The sequence below is a fragment of the Barbus barbus genome (genome assembly GCF_936440315.1).
Source record: "Barbus barbus genome assembly, chromosome: 25".
In the NCBI taxonomy this organism is placed as follows: Eukaryota; Metazoa; Chordata; class Actinopteri; order Cypriniformes; family Cyprinidae; genus Barbus; species Barbus barbus.
Window position 1 is genome coordinate 29433515 of NC_136753.1, and position 24957 is coordinate 29458471.

At 34.7% G+C, this 24957-nt stretch overlaps 1 protein-coding gene across 5 annotated transcripts in view; it reads right to left on the reverse strand.

Moving 5' to 3' along the window:
- The window catches only part of LOC306844909 (TOX high mobility group box family member 2-like), a 123027-nt gene that overhangs the window by 33700 nt on the left and 64370 nt on the right, over nucleotides 1-24957 (reverse strand). For 3 of the 5 annotated variants that reach the window (XM_079377345.1, XM_079377342.1, XM_079377344.1), the window contains one exon: nucleotides 12413-12673. In XM_079377345.1, the coding sequence (XP_079233471.1) occupies nucleotides 12413-12673 (261 nt within the window). The remainder of the gene's footprint in view (nucleotides 1-12412; nucleotides 12674-24957) is intronic. The other 2 variants (XM_079377346.1, XM_079377343.1) reach the window with 1 other exon arrangement.

Here is a 24957-nt window from a genome sequence, read left to right on the forward strand (position 1 = left end):
AATGTTTATCAAGAAATAATTCTTACTGTTATTATTATTATTTTTAAATAGTATGTAGTATGCAGTATTTACAGCACAGTATGCAGTAAACTAGCATTCCATTCTGAACATGACCAGCAAGACTTGATGCAGCAGCCTAAAACAACCATTAAAAACACTGCAAAGGCCCCTTAGCAGACAGCTGCCTATTTAGACGGCAGACAGCAAGAAGCTCAGTAGTGGAGTTTGTGGAGAGAGTGTATATATTTCCCAGGCTCATCTCCTTCCTTCCTTGTTTCGGCGAGCAGAGTTTGACATGACAGCTCTGAAATGGCTTTGGAAGAAGAGAGAGGGCCGTATCAACACATGGAACAGACAGAAAGACAGAACATTTCTACTACATCTAATGAGAAACGAAGCCTGCAGTCAGGCACACACACACACACACACCCTCAGTGGGGTGTCGCGGCAACAATTAGGCTCATTTAAGGATGATTAGTAAGTGTGTTAACTCTTCACACATGCTCGGCACGTGTTGGTGACAGCGGAGCGGCTTTTCTTCATAATCCAAACCCCTGCTAGCTCAAACCCATCTGCACCGCGCTTTATGCTTTATATATCTGTGCTGCAGACACCGGTGAGACTTTCACATGCAAAAGAGTCAAGAACAACTGACTGATGACAAACTAAAGCAATAAGCCACATTACAGCTCTTTCATATCTCAAATGTTTCTGACAGCAATGAGATTAAACTGAAAGCAAACTTTTCTTTTTCAAATTTGCCTGTAATCATAAGTGATATGTTTACAGTAAAAATTTTATTATTTTAGAATAAAACATTACTGAGAATCAGGATTATTAGTTAGCTAAAGCTACAATAATAAAAAAATAAATAAAATAAAAAAAAATATATATATATATATATATATATATATTTATATGAATATATATTTTCTTGAAATAAAATTAAATACAAAAAAAAAATTGTTTTATTTCATCTTAATTTCATTTAAGAACTACTGCCCTATTTGTCTCTTTTTATTTATTTTTATTTTATTATATTAAAAATGTCATCATTATAGTTAACTGAAATTATTTTATTATTATAGTTAACAACAAAAAACAAAAAAACAAGACAAAAACACTTTTGTTACTTGAAATAACAGCAAAATTACTCAATCATTAACTAAAATTGAAATGAAATTATTATTATTATATTATTAGTATAGTTAACTAAAACTAAAACCACAAAAGACTTTTGTAGCTAAAAATATAATATAATATAATATAATATAATATAATATATATGTGTTTTATAAAAAAAGTAAAATAATAAAAATCACAAAACAACACAACAAAAATCCCCGAAACAAACTAAAAAAATAAAAAACGTTAAATAAAAAAATAAAAAATTATTAATAAAAACTATAATGCTATCTCAATTATACTAAAATACGACTGAACTCAATAAAGTCTCAACTGAGAGCAACAGATGTCAGATTTTATGTCAAAACAACAACCTCTTTTTATCTCTCCTTATTTTAGGAGAACGATTTGAGACAAAGTTACAGATCGAAGTCTCTGGATCTGTGAAAGAGCATCATATGAGCAATATTCCTGCAGTTTCTCAGCTGATGTGTGTCCAGATACATGGAATATGGACGTGATTTCATGCTTTGATAAGATATAGAAGCCCGTGACATAATGAGATACATAAAGCAGGCCTTTATCTGCCGTGGTGGTTTGTGCTGTATCAGACAGACACCTCCGTGCATCTCCTCCTCTCGCTCCTCTCGATAAGGACATTATGGATATACTATAGATATGCTGACTTCAAATCAAATCACTTTGTTTCCAAGCAACAACTGATGTCCTTCCCAATAGTGCTGCTCTTTTTCCAGCAAACAATGAGACGACAATGACTAAACAAGAAAAAACAATAACACAAACTCACCCAGAATTACTCATATGTCACATCTTTTGCAGTTGGTGAAATTTTGCCTATTTAAACGTGACTTTATATACACTCTCAGAAAAAAAGGTACAAAAGCTGTCACTGGGGCGGGACATTTTCAAAAGGTACTGAAATGTGCCATTTCGGTCTGAATATGTGCACTTTAGGTACAAATATGCACCTTCAAGATACTAAAATGCAGGCTTTAGGGGTAAATAAGGTACAAATGTGTACTTTCTTAAAAGGATGCTGTCCCAGTAACAGCTTTTGTACCTTTTTTCTGAGAGAATATTATTAAATGCTCTGCAAAATGTGGTGTAAAAGATGATAAATTAGAAATACAACTTCTAATTTTATATGATTTAAAGGTGACCTTATACTGTATATGATTGAATGCTCCACAAGATATGATGTAAAAGATGCTAGTGCAATGTGCACAATAAGAATGTATAATTCAGCATTATATATACACACACACACACACACACACACACACTCACACACACACACACACACACACACACACACACACATGTTGGTTTTTGTGGTTTATGGGGACTCTCCATAGGCGTAATGGTTTTTATACTGAACAAACTGTGTGTGCTATTGCCCTACACCAACCCTACACCTAAACTTAGCCCTCACAGGAGACTTTGTGCATTTTTAGATTTTCAAAAAAACACCATTTAGTATGTTTTTTAAGCCTTTTGAATTACGGGGACATAGGCAGTGTCCTCATAAACCACCTTCATATTGTAATACCTCTGTCATACCCATGTCATTATACAAATCTATGTCCCCATATATATATATATATACTGTGTGTGTGTGTGTGTGTGTGTGTGTGTGTGTGAGTGTGTGTGTGTGAGTGTGTCTGTGTCTGTGTCTGTGTGTGTGTGTGTGTGTGTGTGTGTGTGTGTGAGTGTGTGTGTGTGTGTGAGTGTGTGTGTGTGTGTGTGTGTGTGTGTGTGTGTGTGTGTGTGTGTGAAAATGAGAACGTATATACATATAAATGTGATATAAAAGTGTGCGCCATAACCTAAAGCCTCATATTTCCAGAGGAACGTGATTGGAAAACACAAAGGAACTAAATTAAATCTGTAAATGACGCCTTGATTTGCACAATCCAAAGCCTAATGGACTTTATTAGAGAAAAGAGATAAGTTCTCATCTGGAAAAACACACACACACAAATCTTCTCTATTTTCCTTCCTTTTCTTCCTCTATTTTTGCTATAATGAAATTGGAAAATAACTTCTATTTCTTTAAAACATTTCTTAATATACAAGCCTGCTCTCATATCATATTGCGCAGAAGGAAATAAGGCACCTTCTCCCAAGAGATAATAAAAGAATTGAATTTTTCCTTATCGGCCCGGTCATCTATTTTTCCACGGAATGCTATTACTTGCTGCCTGCGGTTGCTAAGCAACAGGAAATATTAATAGGGGCTTTTATTAGGCAGGCTTTCACAGTGCAGCACTAAAAAGAAGAAGTGGAAAACATGAATGTGTTACATAAATCTTTAGCGCTCTCGCAGCTTTTGCGCAAGTCTATGTTTCCCTCTTGATTTATCGTGCCTTCCCCTCATTTATGGGAAATAGCGGTGTGAAATAAGAAAATGGTACATTACCCTGAAGGACTATTTGAAAATAAATAATCGCAAAGGTGAAAAGAAAGCTGTTTAAAAACCAGGGGGGTTTTGTTCTCCTTCTCTCTCTCTCAGATTTCGCAGGGCCTATTGAACAGCCCAATGTTTTCCCCGTTTTCTCTGGATCCATCAATCATCGGTGTAATATTCCTTGCAGGAAATGCATTCTATTACGCTCTTTGAACTGCGATGGAGGGAAAGAAAATAAAAGATATTAATAGTTCCATAAAGCATTTCCGCTACAAATGTAATCCCCGAGTTGTGCCGTGATGCAAATATCTTTTGCGTTATATTGATTAATCGCACATCGTTCCGTCTGCTTTTTTTGGGAGGAAAAATTCATTCCTCCGTCTCTGTCTCAAAGCCGACAGATGCCATAAACCCTTTCGGTGGGCATTTTATTTTAAAATCTTGGGTGGAATTCAAGAAAAATACATTTGATTAAAGCTGCTCGAAGGCTGGACGGCCGCAAATAGCCCAAGAGTTTGGGCAGGCCGTCATCTTCGGGCTATTTCTGGTCGAGTCCCGACCGCAGGCCGGTTCATTCAGGCGGTGATGAATCTAGCAGTCTAAGCACAGGCTGGAAAACCAGTACTACAGTCTAAGGCCTCCAGAAAAACTTTGAGAGTTTGAGTGAAATTCCTGCTGGTTTGCATTTATCTACATTCATGCATTTGGCAGATTCTTCTAATCCAAACCCATGCATGCATTTTGATGAATTCATGCATTCCCAAATGCAACACTGTAAGCATAACAATTTGAGTTCTCTAAATGTCTTAGAAATTGGTGGCAGCAGCTATGAACATGAACTAAACCTGATGATTTGAGAGGATTTGAGCTTGAGTGGAAGAAGACATCTGACTGTCTGTGCATCAATGACACTCATTTACTTACAGTACATTTGTTTATTGCGGTCTCTGACTTCTGGAAGCTTGTTTCCATCACAGGATTAAAAAAAAATTAAAAAGCTGATTGCAACTTTTTAACCTCACAATTCTGATGTTTTTTTCTGTAAGATATAAACTCAAAACTGCAAGATACAGAATCACAATTTTGATACTGTATAAACTTGCAATTTAGATCACCTTTTTTATTGAATGGCAGAAAAAACAACAACAAAAAGTTTGTTCACCTTGCAATACTATTTTATTATTTTTTTTTAAATCAAATATAATTGTGACTTTTGTCTCACAACTCTGAATTTTTTCTCACAAATCTGAGTTTATCTCTTACAATTCTGACTTTTGTTTTTCAGAATCACAAGATATAAGGACAGAATTACAAGCCAAAATCATAAACCTGAAAAGAAAAGTCACAATTGTGAGACATAAATTCGCAATTGACAGATTTTTTTATTTTTTTTTTGAGATGTAAACTAAGAATTATTCTGAATTCCAAGCTAATTCTTTTTTACCCACCATGGAATAAAAAAGTAACTGTAGCTTTCATCACACATTTCACAATTCACAATTCATATCTCACCATTGTGAGTTTATGTGAGTATTATAAATATGACTTGTTTTTAGAACGGCAAGATATAAACTCGTAATTCTCAAAATTCTGAGACCAAAAGTCAGAACTGTGAGATATAAACTCACATTTGAGATAAAAAACAAGAAAAAAATACATTTTTATTATTTATTCCATGGCATAAACAAAAACAAACAAAAGAGCAGAACTGTCAGAATTGCAAGAAGAAAAGGCAGAATTTTAAGTTTCTTTTTTCCCACAATTCAAACTGAGTTTATATCTATATAATATCTGTTATATCTATATAATATATAACCAAAGCCCATGCTAATGTTTTCTTCAAAGTGGCCTGTATTGACTTCACAGCACACGAAACACATTTCAGTTTACATTCATGGAGCAAACAAAAAGCACTAAAACTTTAACCTACAGACTACATTATTCTGTATTATACAACATAAACAAAATGCTCAACAAAACACTTGTACCCAAGGACAAATGCCTCAAACTGTTGCTGCAAATGATCCTTCTGCTAATGACATGATATTTTTTTACTCACTTGATTGCCCTTGAAATTTCATTGGAATGTGACATTTCATTAATGAAGCATGTTGCATTCAAAACCCACATCTGCTAAACGGCTCAAATCATCAGGTGAGCATACATTTTTAACTTTGATATCCACGTTAGCACGCTGTGAAGCCGTTTCTTCCTCATGGGATATTTGTACAGTACAGTAAAGTGGGCAGGTTAAATTAATATCATAAACACCATCACATCACAGATATTAAATATCAAATGCTGCAAGATGCCATGACAGACGGCGAGCATCAAGAGAGATAATGTTCATACAGAAATATCTGAGAATTTCCTCTGTTGCCTAATAGGCACAAAATGATTTTCTACATTGTACATTTTTTTCCAGTTTATTAGAGTATGTTTTACTATTTCAGTTTTTATGCTTCAAAATTGAATGTTTATTTCAATGTGTTACGTGCCAATTCTTTATAGGCCAGCAAATTCTGAGCAAAAAATGCTTTAAAATAAATATTTACAGCATAGCTTTGCAAACATCCTTCTAAAACAGGCCATTTATATGTCAAGAATACCATTTATTTGATTTATCAACATGCATTTATGAATCCTAGCATTTAAAAAAAGCAATTCAGACATTTCCCCGCAGAACAACAACCTGAAATTTAACCAATACTAAACCTAGTCAGCAAGGATAACTTGATGCAATCAGTGATCCTTTTTTGCTTTCATTGTATTGAAAGTAACATGATATAACACTTTACTTAAAGCCTCTATGTATAATGCATTATAAAAGTATTCAAAATGTAAGTTGTAATGCATTATACAGTACCTGTTCATAAAAATGCATTATACTATTTGAAGGTTTGTTTGTCATGTGTTTTAATGCATTATACGGTCTAAAGGTGTTACAATGCATTATAATGTATTATAACTGTGGTTACAATGATTCATGAGATCATACGATGCATTATAAGGTGCATTACAAGGCACAAATAATGCATTAAAACTACTTTTATAAAGCATTATGTATAAAGGCTTTAAACAAAGTGTTACCTAAAAAATCTAAGCGAAACTGCATTAACAACCAAATTTCAGACAAATGTCTAAAAGAAAATTGACGCTGTCCAATGGCATAGCCTGCTTTAGAAAAACATAATGAATCATTCACAATAACACCAGAAACTGAATTAATAAAGTAAATATTAATTTACTTTATAAATAAATAAATAAATAAATGGTATTCTTGACATATAAATGGCCTGTTTTAGAAAGATGTTTGCAAAGCTATGCTGTAAATATTTATTTTAAAGCATTTTTTGCTCAGAATTTGCTGGCCTATAAAGAATTGGCACGTAACACATTGAAATAAACATTCAATTTTGAAGCATTCAAACTGAAATAGTATTTTCTTGTAAATTAATATTTACAAGTTTAGATGACTTTAATGCTCAGAAACTAGAAGTACTTCACATATCTTCAACTTTGTTTGCTTATCAAGTCTTAAATGAACCTCCATTACCAGTAAAGACTGCTGGTCTAGATATGTATACATCATCAGAAGCACAAGCGCAGTTATGGAGATGGAAGTTGTGTGCATGCAGCAGTGCTCCCTCTAAATTGTTTGATATACTTTAAAAAGCTCTTAGTACTGATGACATTCCATTCAAAGCAGTTTTCCTTTTATCCCGGTGCCGTGTTCATTCACTCAACCTCTTTTTACCCCTCCCGTCCTCCTCGTCGTTGCTCTATCACTCTTTCTGCCCCTCCAGCCCATCTCTCTCCATCTCTATACTCTGACAGTCTCTCTCACTCTGCACCGCTCTAATGAAAAAAGATCTCTCCAGCTCGATCTACTCAAGACGAAAGATGAAACCTAATGGCTTTTCTTCTCTTCTCTTCTGGAGAAGGAATATATGCACTGACCCACTGATGGCAGAGATTCATTTCATCAGCAAAAGCTTCTGTTCGGAAAAGCTTGGACAAAACCACAAATACACATCTACTAAACAATACCACAACAGGACTAACCAAATAGGACCAGTGTTGTTTGCTTTGGATTTTGCGGATATAAACACACTAAATAGATGGGTTTTCGCAAACATAAGTGATTTCAAATGTACATAAATGTTATTTCACTGCATTCGAATTGGTCAGACAAACAAATAGTCCTGCCCCAAACTTACACCATTTCTCGATCAATGCTGCTGATGTCAAACAGAACAAAGAGAAGAGACTAAAAAAAAAATCAGAATAAGAAAACAAAACAAAATAAAGAACAAAACAGAAAAAATAACTGAACACAAAACGAAAACAAAAGCGAAAACAAAATAATCAGGACAGATCACAAAACAAAACTGAATGGAGAACAACTCAGAACAGAACACAAAACAAAACCAATTCAAAAGCAATAAAACAAAATCAAACACAAAACAACACACAAAACCCAATCCAAAAACAAAACAGAACAAAGCAAAAAACTGAACACAAAACAAAAAACATAACAAAAAACAGAACAGAACAGAACAGAACACAGAAAACAGAACAGAGAACAGAATAGAACACATAACATAACAACATAACAGAACAGAACAGAACACAGAAAACAACACAGAACAGAATATAACAGAACAGAACAGAACACAGAAAACAACACAGAATATAACAGAACAGAACAGAACAGAACAGAATATAACAGAACAGAACAGAACACAGAAAACAACACAGAATATAACAGAACAGAACAGAACAGAACAGAACACAGAACAAAGAACAAAGAACAGAACACAGAACAAAGAACAAAGAACAAAGAACAGAATAGAACAGAACACAGAACACAGAACACAGAACAGAATAGAAAACAACACAGAACAGAACAGAACACAACAGAACACAGAACACAGAACAGAGAACAGAACAGAACAGAACAGAACAGAACAGAACACAGAACAGAACAGAACACAGAACACAGAACACAGAACAGAACACAGAACACAGAACACATAACACAGAACAGAACACAGAACGGAACAGAACGGAACGGAACGGAACAGAACACAGAACAGAACACAGAAAACAACAGAACAGAACAGAACACAGAACAGAACAGAACACAACAGAACACAGAACACAGAACAGAGAACAGAGAACAGAGAACAGAGAACAGAACAGAACAGAACAGAACAGAACAGAACAGAACAGAACACAGAACAGAACAGAACACAGAACACAGAACAGAACACATAACACAGAACACATAACACAGAACAGAACAGAACAGAACAGAACACAGAACGGAACAGAACGGAACGGAACGGAACGGAACAGAACACAGAACACAGAAAACAACAGAACAGAACAGAACAGAAAACAACACAGAACAGAACACAGAACAGAACAGAATGGAATGGAACAGAATGGAACAGAACACAGAACAGAACAGAACACAGAAAACAACACAGAACAGAATGGAACGGAACAGAACAGAACACAGAACAGAACAGAGAACACAGAACAGAACACAAAAAATAACACAGAACACAGAACAGAACACATAACACAGAACACAGAATAGAACAAAACGGAACAGAACACAGAAAACAACACAGAACACAGAACAAAGAACACAGAACAGAACAGAACACAGAAAACAACACAGAACAGAACACAACAGAGCAGAACAGAACAGAACACAGTCCAGAACAGAACACAGAAAACAACACAGAACAGAACAGAACAGAACAAAACAAAACAAAACACAGAACAGAACACAGAACAAAAAACCTTACCAAACACAAAACAAAACAGAAATCAAATCAAAACAAAACAAAGCAAAGCAAAACCCAACCCAACACAAAACACAATAAAAACAAAAGAGAAGAGAACAATCCAGAAAAGAACATGCAACAAAACAAAACGACATATATATGGCACTCTTTGTGGCACCGCTGATAAAACAACCCGTACTTGTGGAGAGCGTTTGAATGTCATCGATCTACCGACAAAATCAGCAATCTACAATTTCATTTCATCAAACTCAGATTGAGACAAAGGTCATAAAAGGTCAAAGTAAAGCGTGGAACGTTATCAGCATCGCAATGAACAGGGCACATACATATTTCCCATTTATACAGCTCACAGAGCATATAGCTTCCCAAAAATGATTGGTTTTATCATTGTTATTGTGGACATATAAACCCTGACGAATGCCTCAACCAGAAACAACCTGAAATGTACAGCACAAATACTGCAGAACATAATCGCTACATGGTTAAAGAAGTTTGCTCGGGGAAGAAATGGGAATAAAATGGCAGTCCATCACGCTGAACGTGCGGCGTCATTTAGTGCAGTATTATTGACTAGCACACTCTATTCACCCGCTCGATGGGTGTCAATATAGAAATGGGATCTCGAAATGAAAGAATGGTTGATTTAATGCGTTCTGGTAGCTCAAGAAATTGCATGCATAGATTCATACGGCTGCAGAACCACTGTCATCCATTTTGTGCTGCTGCCTGATGTCCATTTGAAGAGAGCCATTAGAAGAGTGACCAGAGTTGAGTTGAATTGAAATTCTGTCCTGCTATTGCATCGAATTCCAGTTCCACTATCAAAGTTTTACAACCAAAAGACACATAATAGAAGACACTGTGTTTTGTTTAAAAGAGGTGAATCTCACAAAATCTGTCGTGTTATTTGAATATGAACATGAATTATTATTTTTTATTAAAGTTTTAATATTTTTGTTAGATGTGTCAATTGTATTTTTTATATTTTCATTTAGCTTTAATTTATTTTTCATTCAGATTTATTATTTTGTAATATTTCTGTTTAGCTTTATTTTTCAATTGTAGCAATCTTAGTACTTAGTATACTTAAATATAATTCTATTTTGCATTCTTAAGAAGTGCAATTCACCATTAAATAAGAATTACTCTAAGTTATTTTAGAATTAAACTAATATAATATATTCATATTTCTTTTATTTTTATTTCAGTTTTTACATGAATTTATCTTCAATTTTATTTTATATTTCAGTTTTAGCACTTTTGCACTTACAATAGTTAAATACAATTCTATTTTGCACTTTTAAAGAGTGAAATCCACATTAAAGAAGAATTATTTGAGTAGTATTATATGTTTTTGTAGTATTATAGTATTTTTAATTAGATTTTAATTTTAATTTTAGCTAGTTTTAGTAATTTTATTACATGCTTTTGTCATTTTCATTATTTTTTAAATATTTGTTTAGCTTTCATTTATTTTTATTTCAGTTTTAGTATTTGTAGAATTTCAACTAAAACTTGTTTTATTTCATTTTTTACAGTACAGTTCAATCTTTGTTTTACTCAACTTTGAAAAATAGTGTAATTTTTTTTTTTTTTTTTTTTAAATCTTCTTGATTTCAATTAACATTTCAATCCAAAACCCCTGGTAAGAAATAAGATCTATTTTGCACGCTTAAAGAGTGAGATCCACCCCTAAAGATGAATTCCTCAGTGTTTTCCCAGCATTTCTGCACTTTATGAGGGAGTTTCCACAGATGGCAGATTTGACGACTCTCCTGATATTTCTTTACAGTCTTTGTTAAGCAACAAAACACAAAGTAATGAGCTCTGAATGTGAGGAGGAGGAGCAGAGAGGAATGGACTGACAGAGAATAACGCTGCTGATGAATTTACCCACAAACCCTGAGCGTCACTGCTGACACAAATGGACAACATCTCTCAATTAGGGAATGGTTAGTAGAGACGAAGGCCTGATGTGGTCAGTTAGTTGTGATGATGTTTAGATGATCAGTCGTCTGTGGGTCAGAGAGCAGCTATCGCTTCATTCATCTATTCATTCTGTGCCACTCATAGAAACACATGCAATCACACCATACAGTCCTGCCAATCAACTAAAACAACCAATCACGTCATCACATGCACACAAACACTTTGAGACATCCGTACATACACCCAAAGATCACTTAAATCACAGTAAACTGAAGATGCACATGCTTCATGTTTGCACCCAGCATCCTCCCTGAAATAACACATATGGAGCATGCAATCCATTTAAATCATGCAAAACCTCATCTGCATTTCAGCTGCATATGCATATAGCCGGGTTATTTATTTATTGGTTCAGGAAACTACGAGAAAATATAGACTAAAAAATTATTACTATTACTAAAAACTATTATTATTATCAGTAGTTTTTACTGCAAATATATAACAATATGTATTAAGAATTAGATGAAATATTGGAAATTATATATATATATATATATATATATATAATATTTTATTTACATTTTATATTTTAGTAATATAATGAAAAATATAATATTTATTTCTACTAAAAATAAATAATAAGAAATAAGAAATAAAAATACATATTTATTTAAAATATAAATAACTATGTACATTATAAATTTAAGCTAAATTTGAGGTTGACAAACTGTTTTGGATATGTAGCTTTTTCCCAATTCCAGTTAACAGAGAGTACTTTACACATGAAGGGATAAGAAAATAGAAAATAGACACACAAATGCTACTGTTTTATAAAAATGCATTGTGCATATAACACATATTGTATGCAAGATTTCAGTTGAACTGGCCTATTTTTATTACAATTTTTTATTAATAATTAGACACTCCCCTCAACTTCATCTGCTATCTTAGATCTTGAGCTCATTGCAGTGGATTCTGGGATTGGCTCATCCACAACCTGCTGCTGTGTTATAAGACCACGTAATTATTTTTGAGCAGTCTTGGTGTTGGGAGCGCAGCTATGGCGCCTGACAGTGCTGTCTATGTAGGGCAGAAGCGCGGGACTCACCGAGGGCATCTGGCTGGACAGAAGGTGTCCATCCTGGGCGAGCATGTTGGACATCATGAGGGCGGGCAGCTCGGGGTACGAGTACGGGTTGATCAGGCCATTGTGAGGGATGGAGTGACACAGGTAGCTGGACTCGGGGTCCATCAGGTGCAGCAGCTGCGGCTCGGGGTGATTCGGTGGGGTTATAGGGGGGATCTCGTAGTCCTCGTCTCCCCCTCCTCTGCCGTTCCCACTGCCCCCTCCCTGTCCTGAGTAATTCTGCTGCGGAGAACAGAGACAATCCCTTAGTCTTTACAGTCTAGAAAAAAGTAAAGTGAGCGGTGTTTTTAAATAAAATAAAATAAAATAAAATAAAATAAAAATAGTTACATTTAAATACAATAAATAAATAAAAATAAAAATACAATGTATGTTGAAAATAAATAGATAATAATCATATTTAAATACAATAAATAAAATATATAAGCTCGTTCAAATAAAATTAAATACATTTTGTTCAATACAATAAATCAAATTAAAATAAAATGTATGTTAAAATAAAAAAAATAATTAAATTAATACCTATATTTAAATACAATAAATTAAATTAAAATCCAATTTATGTTCAAATAAAAAAATAAATTTAAAGAATACTTATGTTTAAGTAAAATAAATAAAAAATATTTTATTAAAAAACACATGCTCAAATACAATAAATAAAATATAAAATAATTTATAATAATTTAAATGAAATAAAATATTAAATAAAATAATAACATTTATAATCAAAAACATTTTAAAACGGTAAGTCTGATCAATCCCAAACCCTTCTGTATGAGCAATAGTAGATATGATGATTGCTTAATTACTTTGTGAAGAGAGGCATAAACACAACTATATAAATATTATGCAGTTAAACAAATAAAAATCACTTTTTTGGATGTGTGTCAACTGGCAGCTTCAGATCCGGCTCTGGAATCACGGAAAGTTGCTGGAAATACAGCATTATCACAATCAACTTTTGGAAACGCGGATCATGTTTTCATAACGCTAAAGTTTGCGATTGGCTCTGGTGTTTTCTCGGCACTTGTGGCTCTCATCAGCCGTGTCGATCTAACTTTGGACCTAACGGAGGAAGCGTGCGACGTTAAATTCAGGAAAAAGGAAAGAGAGAGAGAGGGGGAGCGGGAGAGAGAGAGATTGCTGGGGTATTCAACAGGGAATGAAAAGCAATTTTGTAGGAGGCGATCTGACTGGAGCCCCGTCCATAATGACTGAGTCAAATTAATCATCAGAAATAATATTCCGCTGTCAACCATTCAAGAGCTTTTTTAATAGAATTTTTATGATTCATGTCTGCCCGTATACATCAAACAGTCAGTTCTGCAACATTTCAGAAATCAATTCAATATCATCTTTGTGTTGCCTGTCATCTTCGCCTGGAGAATGGCCATTTATCTTGCAAACAAATACTTTTAGCAAATACACGGCCGTGGAAAAGGAGAGAGAGACAAGGATTGTGGGACCTCAGATTTCACCTTGCCGGCGTACATTACTCAAATCACAAAGTTCTCCCAAATATATCACCCGTCCAAGCGTCTCCACAAGGATAAAACGCTAAACGATGTTTTAAGAAAGAGACTGAACTCGCTCAGAAGAACATTAACAAGACTACATGATGCTCTAAATGATCAACATGATGCTGATGAACCTGTCGCACTCAAATTCCTCCATGCCTTCTGTCTGATAGTTTAGAGGGTTCAAATCTTGACAGAATAACTGCAGTCATATTTCCAGATGAACACTTGCTGGACTGAAGCAGCTCAGCTTTACTTGATTCTCCATCAATCTTTTCTTTAGAAAAATCAGTGCGTCTCAAATCTGATCATCAGGATCTTTTGAGGAGCGTTTGTTTCCAGAAGCTTTACTTTCACTGTTCCTCAGCGGAGGAATGATCTTCACAAGCCTCCAAAACATCTCACATCTTCTGAGGAGCATTTATTTCTTCATCTCTCAATCAGCATTGCATTATATGTTCGGATCATTTACATCTCATCTTACTAAGACATATTTCTGGAGATATAGAGTGACGACTGATATTTATATGCATTTTTACTCTTATAAAGTTTGATTTACATTACAAGTTATCTGAATTTCATACTTTTTGTCCATATAAATATCAGCATCTGCACCAAATTGCAGATTTTTACATTTAAAATGGCTGATTTTCCTTGATATTCTCGCTATATTATACTATATGAGCCATAAAAGTCTGACGTATCAAATATGGTTTTGAACAAAAACACATACACAATATTTTTAAATATATTTTCTTTTATATTTTGTTTAAAGTTTGTCTAAAAAAATTTTTCTTGTATAAAATACCACAAAATACTACAGAAATGCAATGGTACACATCAAAATACCATGGTAAATGTCCAAACTATCATGGTAATACAATGATATTCATGGTATAAGTACCATACCATGGCAATGTCCAAAATCCTATGGTAGTACCATGGTAAATGTCCAAAATACCTCATGTCAAAAATACCATGGTAATACCATGCTATACATGGTATACGATCAAACCCTTACGAAATTAACCATGGTTTTATTTGTAGTAAAACCATGGTTAATTTTGTAAGGGTTTGAATGTATAACATGTATAGCATGGTATTACCATGGGACGTTTTTATAGTTAAACCATAGTAACCACAAATTAACCACGGTTTTGCTACACTAACCATAGTTTAACCATGGTATTTGTAGTAAAACCGTGGTTATACCAATGGTAATCAATATGCCAAAAAAACATGGTAACTATACTTTTACTACAGTAAAACCATGGTTGATTTTCATAAGGGAAATACCACCATTATACCATGGTATTTGTCTAAAATGCAACATTAATGGTATATGTCCAAAATACAACAGTAATACCATGGTATATGTCCAAAATACCATGGAATACATGGTATACATCCACAATTCCCCCAATAATACCATGGTATACACATAAATTCCATAGTAATAGCATTGTACATGCTCAAACAACCATGATGACATTATGGTACATGTTTAAAATAGTAGTGCCATGGTAAATTCCCAAAATACTACAGTAATACCACAGTACAGGTCAGAAATACTATGGGAATACCATGCTATACATGGTATATGTCCAAAATACCACCATTATACCATGGTAAAGGGGGAAAGGGAAGTGGTGTGTGGCCAAGTACGGTGACCCATACTCTGAATTTGTGCTCTGCATTTAACCCATCCAAGTGTACACACAGTAACATACACCCGGAGCAGTGGGCAGCCAATGCTGCGGCACCCGGGGAGCAGTTGGGGGTTCAGTGTCTTGCTCAAGGGTCTCACCTCAGTCGTGGTATTGAGGGTGGAGAGGGTGTTGGTTATTCACTCCCCCACCTACAATCCCTGCCGGACAAGTCCAACTCTCTATCCATTAGGCCACGACTGCCCCTATATGTCCAAAATACCACTGTAATACCATGTTGTATGTCCAAAATACCATGGCATACATGGTATACATCCACAATACCCCAATAAAACAATGGTACACTTAAAACATCCATGGTAATACCATTGCATATGTTCAAAACGCCATGGTAACACCATTGTATGTGTCCAAAATAGTAGTATCATGGTAAATACCCAAAATATGACAGTAATACCATGGGGTGCAGGTCACAAATACATGTAATGCATGTATAAGGCCAAAATACCACCTTTATACCATGGTATAAGTCCAAAATATCACGGTATACATGGTATATGTCCAAATCACCCCCTAATACTATGGTGCACACAAAAGTTCCATGGTAATAAAAAGTATAATGTACACATCCAAAGTAGTAGTACTATGGTAAATGCCCAAAAATACCAGAGTAATACCATGGTACCGGTCAGAAATACCATGGGAATACCACACTATACATGGTACATGTCCAAAATACTATTATTCCAGATTTCAGGCTGTGCAGGGTTAATTTAGTTTAAGTTTCATGTACTTTAAGCATCAGAGTTCTCCAAAAGTACAGTTTTTAGCACAGTTGCTGTGCATTTTTGGTTGAAGACACAGCTGAGATATTCGTCTTTCGCGTCCAGATCTCACGGTAAACGTCCTGCGATGTGATTTGCTCAGACATGCTCGGATCGCGCTGCGGTGGCTGGATATTAATCTTCCATATAGTTCTGCAGCCCTTTGAAGACAGATGTCTTTGTAGGCTTCGGGGCCTCCCCTGTTATTGTCCGCTCTAATGGATGTGAAAATGAACATTTCCTGAGATTCAATTTCCCTCATAATTGTTGGAAGGAAACTAAATTGTGTGTTGTAAACAGTGGGGCGAGCGGCTATTGTGTGAAGAGAGACTGTCGTCGGGTCCTCAGGAGAATTCTCCTCCGGCACGAATTACACATACACCTCTTTAAATGTGAGACGAGATGAAGCTCCGCAGATACGCTCCAGTGTCAGCAGATACAGCGCTGGAGAAATCACACAAACACTCAGAGTCAAAGCTGGAGGAAGAAATAACACCTCATGACAAAACCCATCACGCCCGATGGTAATACTGTGATATTTACTGCATGAATATCACTGTAGTAACATATACTGTCAAAGTCCAAAATATCACAGTAATGCTATGGGACACATCTAAAATACCATGCTAATAACAAGGCATAGTCCAAAAGGTAACACATCTAAAATACCATGGTAAATGTCCAAACTATCATAGTAATACAATGGTGCACATGAAAAATACCATGGTAAATGTCCAAACTACCATGGTATTTCTTACCATGGTGTAAGCCAAAAGTAACACTCTAATACCATGGACACAAAAATACCATATTAATACCTTTATGGTAAATGCTCAAACTACCATGATAATACCATGCTATACTTGGAATATGTCCAAAATAAAAACATAATACAATGGTACACATCAAAAAAAAAAAAAAACAAACAAACAAAAACACAGTAATACCATTATACATGTTCAAAATACTACAGTAGTACCTTGGTAAATGCTAAAAAGACCACCGTAATACCATGTTACATGTCAAAAATACCATGGTAATACCATGCTATACATGGTATACATCCGAAATGCCACCATTATACCATGGTATACCTTCAAAATACCCCAGTAATACCATGGTATATGGCCAAAATACCATAGTACACATGGTATATGTATATGTGGTACACATGAAAATTCCATGGTAATGCCAACATGCTCAAAACTCCATGGTACATGTCTGAAATAGTAGCACCATGGTACATGCCCCAAACACCACCATAATACCATGGTACATGTCCAAAATCTCACATTAATAACACAGTACAGGTCAAAAATACCATGGTAATACCATGCTATACATGGTATATTTCCAAAATACCACAGTAATACTATAGTATGGTACTTGCAAAAAACACCATAGTAATACCATGGCATACTTCCAAAATACCACGATAGATCAACTGTACTTTCTGGAACTGTACTTTCTGGAAAGTCAATCACATTCATACACTTAGGCTACCACATGGTACTACCATGGTGCTTCAGACTTGGTACCGTGGTAGATTTCTGTGCGCGAGCAGATGCAGGATTGTGAATGTGGAATCTGCTGTAATGTGTTGAGATCTGAAGTTGAGCTCCAATGAAACTCCATTAGCTGCAGCTCCATTCACCGCCGTCTGACTCATCACACATCTCCTGCGCATGAAAGGCCACGCTCATCAAATCCATCCACGTCATGCTGATTTTAAGGATAAATGCTAACAATGGATTCAGTGAGTGTTTTGTGGGGAAACCAGGAAGGGACAGGACGTTTGTCAAAAGTAGCAGAACGTCCTTGACGATAAAATGTAAATCTCAAGGTTGTGTCATGTCGAATGGTTTGGAAAAATACATAATTCATCGGCCTCACTTCAGGACGTGATTATATGTATTACACATTTAGAAGCTGCTCTTCAAAGCTTCATCGCAAGGCAGTTGGTAATAAGACAAATGTTTTTTTCTCCTCTTTGTTTGCCTCTTTTTCCATTTTGCTGCTCCTCCTCAATCTCTCCGTCCAATTTTCAAGGATATTAGAACTCAATTTGGATGCAAGATGGCGTTTGCATTGAGTTTGAGGGTTTCAATTTGTAGCTTTCATTAACTGAAGAGGGGACGCCACTTCGAAACGAACGCTATCAAATTCCAGGGAATATTTACGACGTGCCGCTCGAAACATTTGGTAGTGGTTAGTCGAGGAGGCTGCTGGAAAGTCGACTCACATTTGTGCATGTGATTGTATGCAAACGTGCACAAACCCAACGCCTTCTGTTTTCATAAACAGATGAACGGCTAGTTTGTGTAAATGATGGAATAATGAAAAGAGAAGAGAGTTTTTCTCCTGTTGGGAAGGCGTCCAACTCTCTCTGGCATCAATTTAAAGCCATTGTACGCTGTTGGGCTGATTAGAAATCCAACCATATGAGAGCGCAAGCTTCAGTCTTAACACAACAGATGCCATTCAGACATAAATCTATTTCGATCTGGCTTATTAAGACCATTATTTCCACAACTACAGATTAACATGTTCTCAAGCATATCTGCATGTGCAAAACTCAACGGCACAATGCTATAGTTTATCTAGTTCCTCCTGTGGGGTTTTTTTTCACTGGTTTTCTTGTCCAGCAGGTGAAAATCATGCATCTGATGGCTTGAAATGCATGCATAAAAGTGTGATGCATTTAAACCGGCGTATACCGTAGTCGAAAGAAGCCAACTTCTCTCCTGATGACAGTGATGGAGTGCTTTGAATGTTATATTAATTTTCACATTTATTAAAACTAAAATAAGCTGCATAGCCTCACCTGTTACGTAAAATAATATTTCTGAATTAGTAAAATGTCTGGGAGGAATACTTGCTCAAGTGCAAATAATAAAACTCTGAAAGTTTCTTGTTTGGCGAGGCAAATGTAATGTGCTCGTGTGTTTAAAAGCATAATGACAGATTTTTCTAATAAGCATTTTTCTATAGACCTCCAGCGACATGCGGTGATGGATGCCTGAACGATCTAACCTAAAACACATCCCCCACAAACCCGCAGAACGACAGACAAAGAAAGACATTTATCTGATTCCCATTCACTCTGTCTGTGTGTGTGTGTGTGTGTGTGTGTGTGTGTGTGTGTGTGTGTGTGGATGGGTGGGTTTATCAAAGACGATGTTTTTGGAGCATCATCTGTTTTTATTTGGCTGACGGACAGCAGCACCATCATAAATTACCAGAAGACCAGACACAGAGAGAGAGAGTGTGTGTGTGTGTGTGTGTCTGTGTGTGTGTGTGTGTGTTTGTGTGTGTCTGTGTGTATCTCTCTGTGTGTGTGTGTGTGTGTGTGTGTGTGTGTGGACACAATCGTTCCCAGAAGTGAGATAAAATGACAAAATCTCCTTTTGGGGATGTAGGTAAAGGTGAAAACCATTCATAACTGAAACAAATATTGAGTTAATACATATAAATGTTTGCATTACCAATTCTAAAAATGCAAAATGATCTTTAAGGATTTAGGGTAAAACTTGCAATAGTTTGTAGTGTTTGCCAAGTCAAGTATGCAAAAAAAATAAGTAAATAAATCAATAAATAAATTCTATCTAGACATTTTTCGCTTGAAACAGGAAGAAACTGTCCTAGTGAATTAATAATGAATTAATACATATAAATGCATGCAATTTTTATTCTAAAAATGCTAAATGTTCTTTAAGGCTTAAGCTTGTTACAGTTAGCAGCGTTTGTTTAGTCCAGTATCCCAAACAATCATCTATCTAAACTCTTTTCTCTAGAGACAGGAATAAATCACCCTAGTAAATAATGAATTATTCATGAATTAATAAATAAAAATGCATGCATTTTAATTCTAAAAATGCAAAATGTACTTTAAGGGTTTTGGGATTAACTTGTGGTTAAGGGTTTAGTTTTAGTTCAGCTTGTATTAGTAGTGTTTGCCAAGTCAAGTATTGCAAAAAACATCTCACTTGAGACAGGAAGAAAGCACCCTAATGAATTACTAAATATAAATGCATGCATTTCTAATTTTAATAATAGAATAAGCTTGTAATAGTTAGCAGCGTTTGCCAAGTCTTTTCACTTGAGACAGAAAGAAACCACCCTAGTGAATTAATAATGAAGTAAGTAATATAAATGCATGCTTTACTAATTCTATAAATGCAAAATTTTCTTTAATAAGTATCCCAAAAAAATCTATTATTTTCAGTTAAGACAGGAAAAAATTAGTACCCTAGCAACATCCTGTCAATCATCCAGCACACCCTAGCAACCAAACAGCAATAGGAAAAACATGTTTTGCATGGTTTGCCTTCAGAAAACTTAAAGATCCAGTCATTACGAGCTTTATTTATATGCATATATGTGTTCATTTAGACAGGCAAGTATAAAGCAGCACCTTTTCCAACAGTGGATTGGATTATGGGCGTCTGCAGCGAGAGATAATTAATAAATATCCGGCTAAATGAAACCTAATTGCAACAGTCACACACACACAGTCTTATTCACCCATAAATAAAGTGAATGTGCAGCCTACATACCATCTGCTCCAGTCTACATTATTCTGAGAGCATGTGGACGAGACGAAACATTTAACCTTCAATGTGTTCACTCAAACACCATATGCTCAAGCGCCAATTTACAGTCTGAAATATCCAGAAATCTTTACATTCTCAGCAGCCCAGTTCTACCCAGTCGATTTTCTACAGTTCAATAGCACTTAAAGGAAACGTCTGGTAAAGAAAAGAAAAAAAAAAAAAACTTTTTCTTTTGTACCTCACTGTCAGCATCTTCCATACGCATATGCATGAACACACACACCGTTCTCAACAATATCATATCAGTCAGAATTGGGAATTATAGTGGGGAAAATAAAAATACTGCATAGGTTCTCTTAAACGTTCTGTAACATCTTACGATTTGCATGTCTTATTTTCTTTCAGATGTGCATGTGGATCAACAACGTCTTCAGAGTGCATGATTCAGGGTTTCAATAAAAGTCTGTGGAAAATGTGCAATTTGCATGCCTTGTGTGACATATGCAGACATTTTTGCATATACAATTTATTTCAGATTTTCAGATCGTTGTTATTCTTATAGTTAATATTGTTCTGCTGAAATCATTGAAAGCAAGTTGTGACTTCAACTATTTAATTTACTATAATATATAAAAAAAATCATTTGAATTGTGCACATTAAGACTAATAAGAAGGAAATACACTTAAAAAATGTGGAAGAAATTCATATTTTTATTCTGTAAGGATGCATTAAATTGATCAAAAGTGAGAATAAAGACATTTATAATGTTACAAAAATACAAATAAAACTTTCTGTTCATCTGTGAATCCTGAAAAATAAAATGTATCACAGTTTGCACAAAAGTATTGTGCAGCACAACTGTTTTCAACATTGATAATAATCAGAAATGTTTCTTGAGCAGTAAATCAGTATATTAAAAATGATTTCTGAAGATCATGTGACTCTGAAGACTGGAGTAATGATGCTGAAAATACAGCTTTGATCACAGAAATAAATTACATTTTAACAGATATTCACATAGAAAACAGTTATTTTAAATTGTAATAATATTTCACAATTTTAATGTATGTTTGAACAAATAAATGCAGCCATGGCGAACAGAAGAGACTTCTTTTGAAAACATATAACTGTTGCTAAGCATTACCAGTATCACATAGTTAACCCAACATGTTGTCTATTTGTTCATTTAAAATGTCTATTTTCCCACTTTCACTGGAAACCCGTTCTCATTTTCCCATCACGCTCCTCTCAGGTGGGACGGCGGTCTAGTCTTATTGATTGACAGCTTGTGTTTGCTCAACTTTGGTGTGGCGTCATTTTTCATTAAACCTAAGACTGTTTTGTGAGGCGAAGCGTATAATGAGTCGACTGGAAGGATCAATAAATGAAAACAGAAGCCGTCAGGTACACTTAGTCATATATATGTATACATACAAGTTCATTCTGTGTCTTTCATAAAACAGCTATAAATAGTAAGATGATTCAATCAACAAGAAAAGGGGAATGACACAGTCTCGCTCTGTCATTGCACTCCATTTGAGCATTATGAGAATTCTGGGAAATATGAGGTCATTATTACTGCACACTGGACTGGAAGAGAAACACAACGTGAATGTTAGAGACAGAACGAGAGCGGAGGGGAATCAAACTAACGATGAACACTCAGGTCACCGAGACAGACATGAGACGAAGCTGCTGCGTGGCGTGACATCAGCCAGATATTCACAGCAAATGCCACTGAAATACAGACCTGACGTGTTTTTATGAGTCTTACAGCACATAAGTTCATATCTTATAAGGGATCCATATAAGGGATCATTAATTGCTATCAAATCGAAAAAGACATTCCAGCTATTTTGCAAAGTCTACTAAGCTGACCTCCTAGTTTGAGTTACTGTTAATATATTTTGCATTTTATTTTAATATTTTGTGTTTTCATTTTAATTCTTCTTAAGGATCATTTGACACTAAAGACTGGAGTAATGATGCTGAAAATTCAGCTTTGCACCACAGGAATAAATTCAATTTGAACATGTATTACAACAGAAAACTGTTATTTTAAATTGCAATAATATTTCACAATTTTACTGCTTTGTAGTTGGGTTCATAAGGGATTGTTAAATGCTAATCAAATCAAATATTACTACTTGTTCATATTTAGAATTTTAGATTTTCATTTTAATTTGTTTTCATTTTTAGATTTTTCTTATTATATTTTTATTTTTATTTTATTAGTTTATTATTACATTTGAGTTTTTATTATTATTTATTTATTTAACAAAATAACAAAATAATAATCTAAACAAAAATAAAAAAATATTGGCTTGGCAACTAGCTGAAATAAAATAAGTTTATCTTTTTATATATACATATATATTATTTTAGTTAATTTTTCATTTATTTAAAAAATATATAAATGGTTTTAATGGTTTTATTTAACGATAAGAAAACATATATATGTTTCATTGTGATGCCTGTTTGAAAAGATAAGTAGAAACAATATGCTCCCTTCTAAGACACCTTATATTAGTCAGCTACACATGCATACTAAAAACAAATGCATGCAATTTTGATGATATTTATAAAAAAAATCAATTTGACACTGAAAGTCTCAATAAAAATGGATACATCACTTTTAAAAATGTAATAATGAATAGATTTTTAGCCAAGCAGCTAGTATGCCGTGTGTAGACTTTTTTCAGTTGCCTTTAACTGAGTGTTTAATCTTATCATTATACATTACTGACACTCTATCCTCCAATTTGATACTGTTAAGTGCTTTGACACAATCTGTATTGTTAAAAGTGCTATATAAATAAAGGTGACTTGACTAGACAGCAGGTTTGCACACTGCTGTAGATATCTTACAAACACATTATCTTATAAATATCACACACTGGTGTGAATCATCATAATCTGCATTCAGCATCAATATGAAACTTCATTTTTACTAAATTCAGGCCTGATCAAACAGTAAAAGCTCACTGTACTGAGACTTGCATGTTATGCATGGAAAACAAAACTGATAAACGAGTTCAGCATTCAACAATATACAGTATGCAGTGACACAGACCTACACAATATACATAAACTCATCACAGCCTCCTTATCCTGTCCGTTTTGCTCATGCATGCAGACAGACAACAACAACACTTCCATCATTCTTTTTCAATTTTAATTTAATGTCCTCAACTGTTGAGAGTGTTTATCTCAACCACATTTATTTATTGTATGCTGATCTAAAATCTTTAGATAACAACATAATGCTTTTAAAACTCACAAGTCATTTAATTTGGTTTAATAGCATTCTGTGCTGTGACATTAATGGCATATAAATAAATTAAAATGCAATGAAAAGACCAAGATCTATGAGGTTTCATGAAATCCTTGAGGTTGCAAAGGATGTATTTTTTTTGCACAGGGAAAAATTTCCTTGAGCAGCTTGAGTTTGTTCTGTGTCTTATATGACATGATATAATGATACAACTAAATGAATATACAAAAACTTAGCGGCAGAGAAGCACACAAGATATGAGCAGCTGAGGAAATGTTTATCTGTCTGCTTTAAAGACGAGCAATGCTGCGGGAGGTGATACGCTTTTACTGTATATACACATGATATCAAGGATTCTTAAAGTCATATAAAAGACTATAAACTACAGCTAACATAAACGACTTGAATAAACACTCGGCTGCATTTGTTAACAGTTCAGTGTCAGTGAAATATTCCAAGCAGCCAAAGACTGATGGGGAGAATCTCATGAAAACACCCGGCCAGCTCATGATTCAGCCTCAAAATCAGAAGAAAGAAACAAGAAATCGCATTTGGCATAAAGAAAATTAAAGTTTTTGTATCATAATATTATTTCCATGATAGCTGAACACATTTTCTCCTGACATTATCATTATTGAAATGCATCCAGATGTTGCTTTTGAGTAAATGA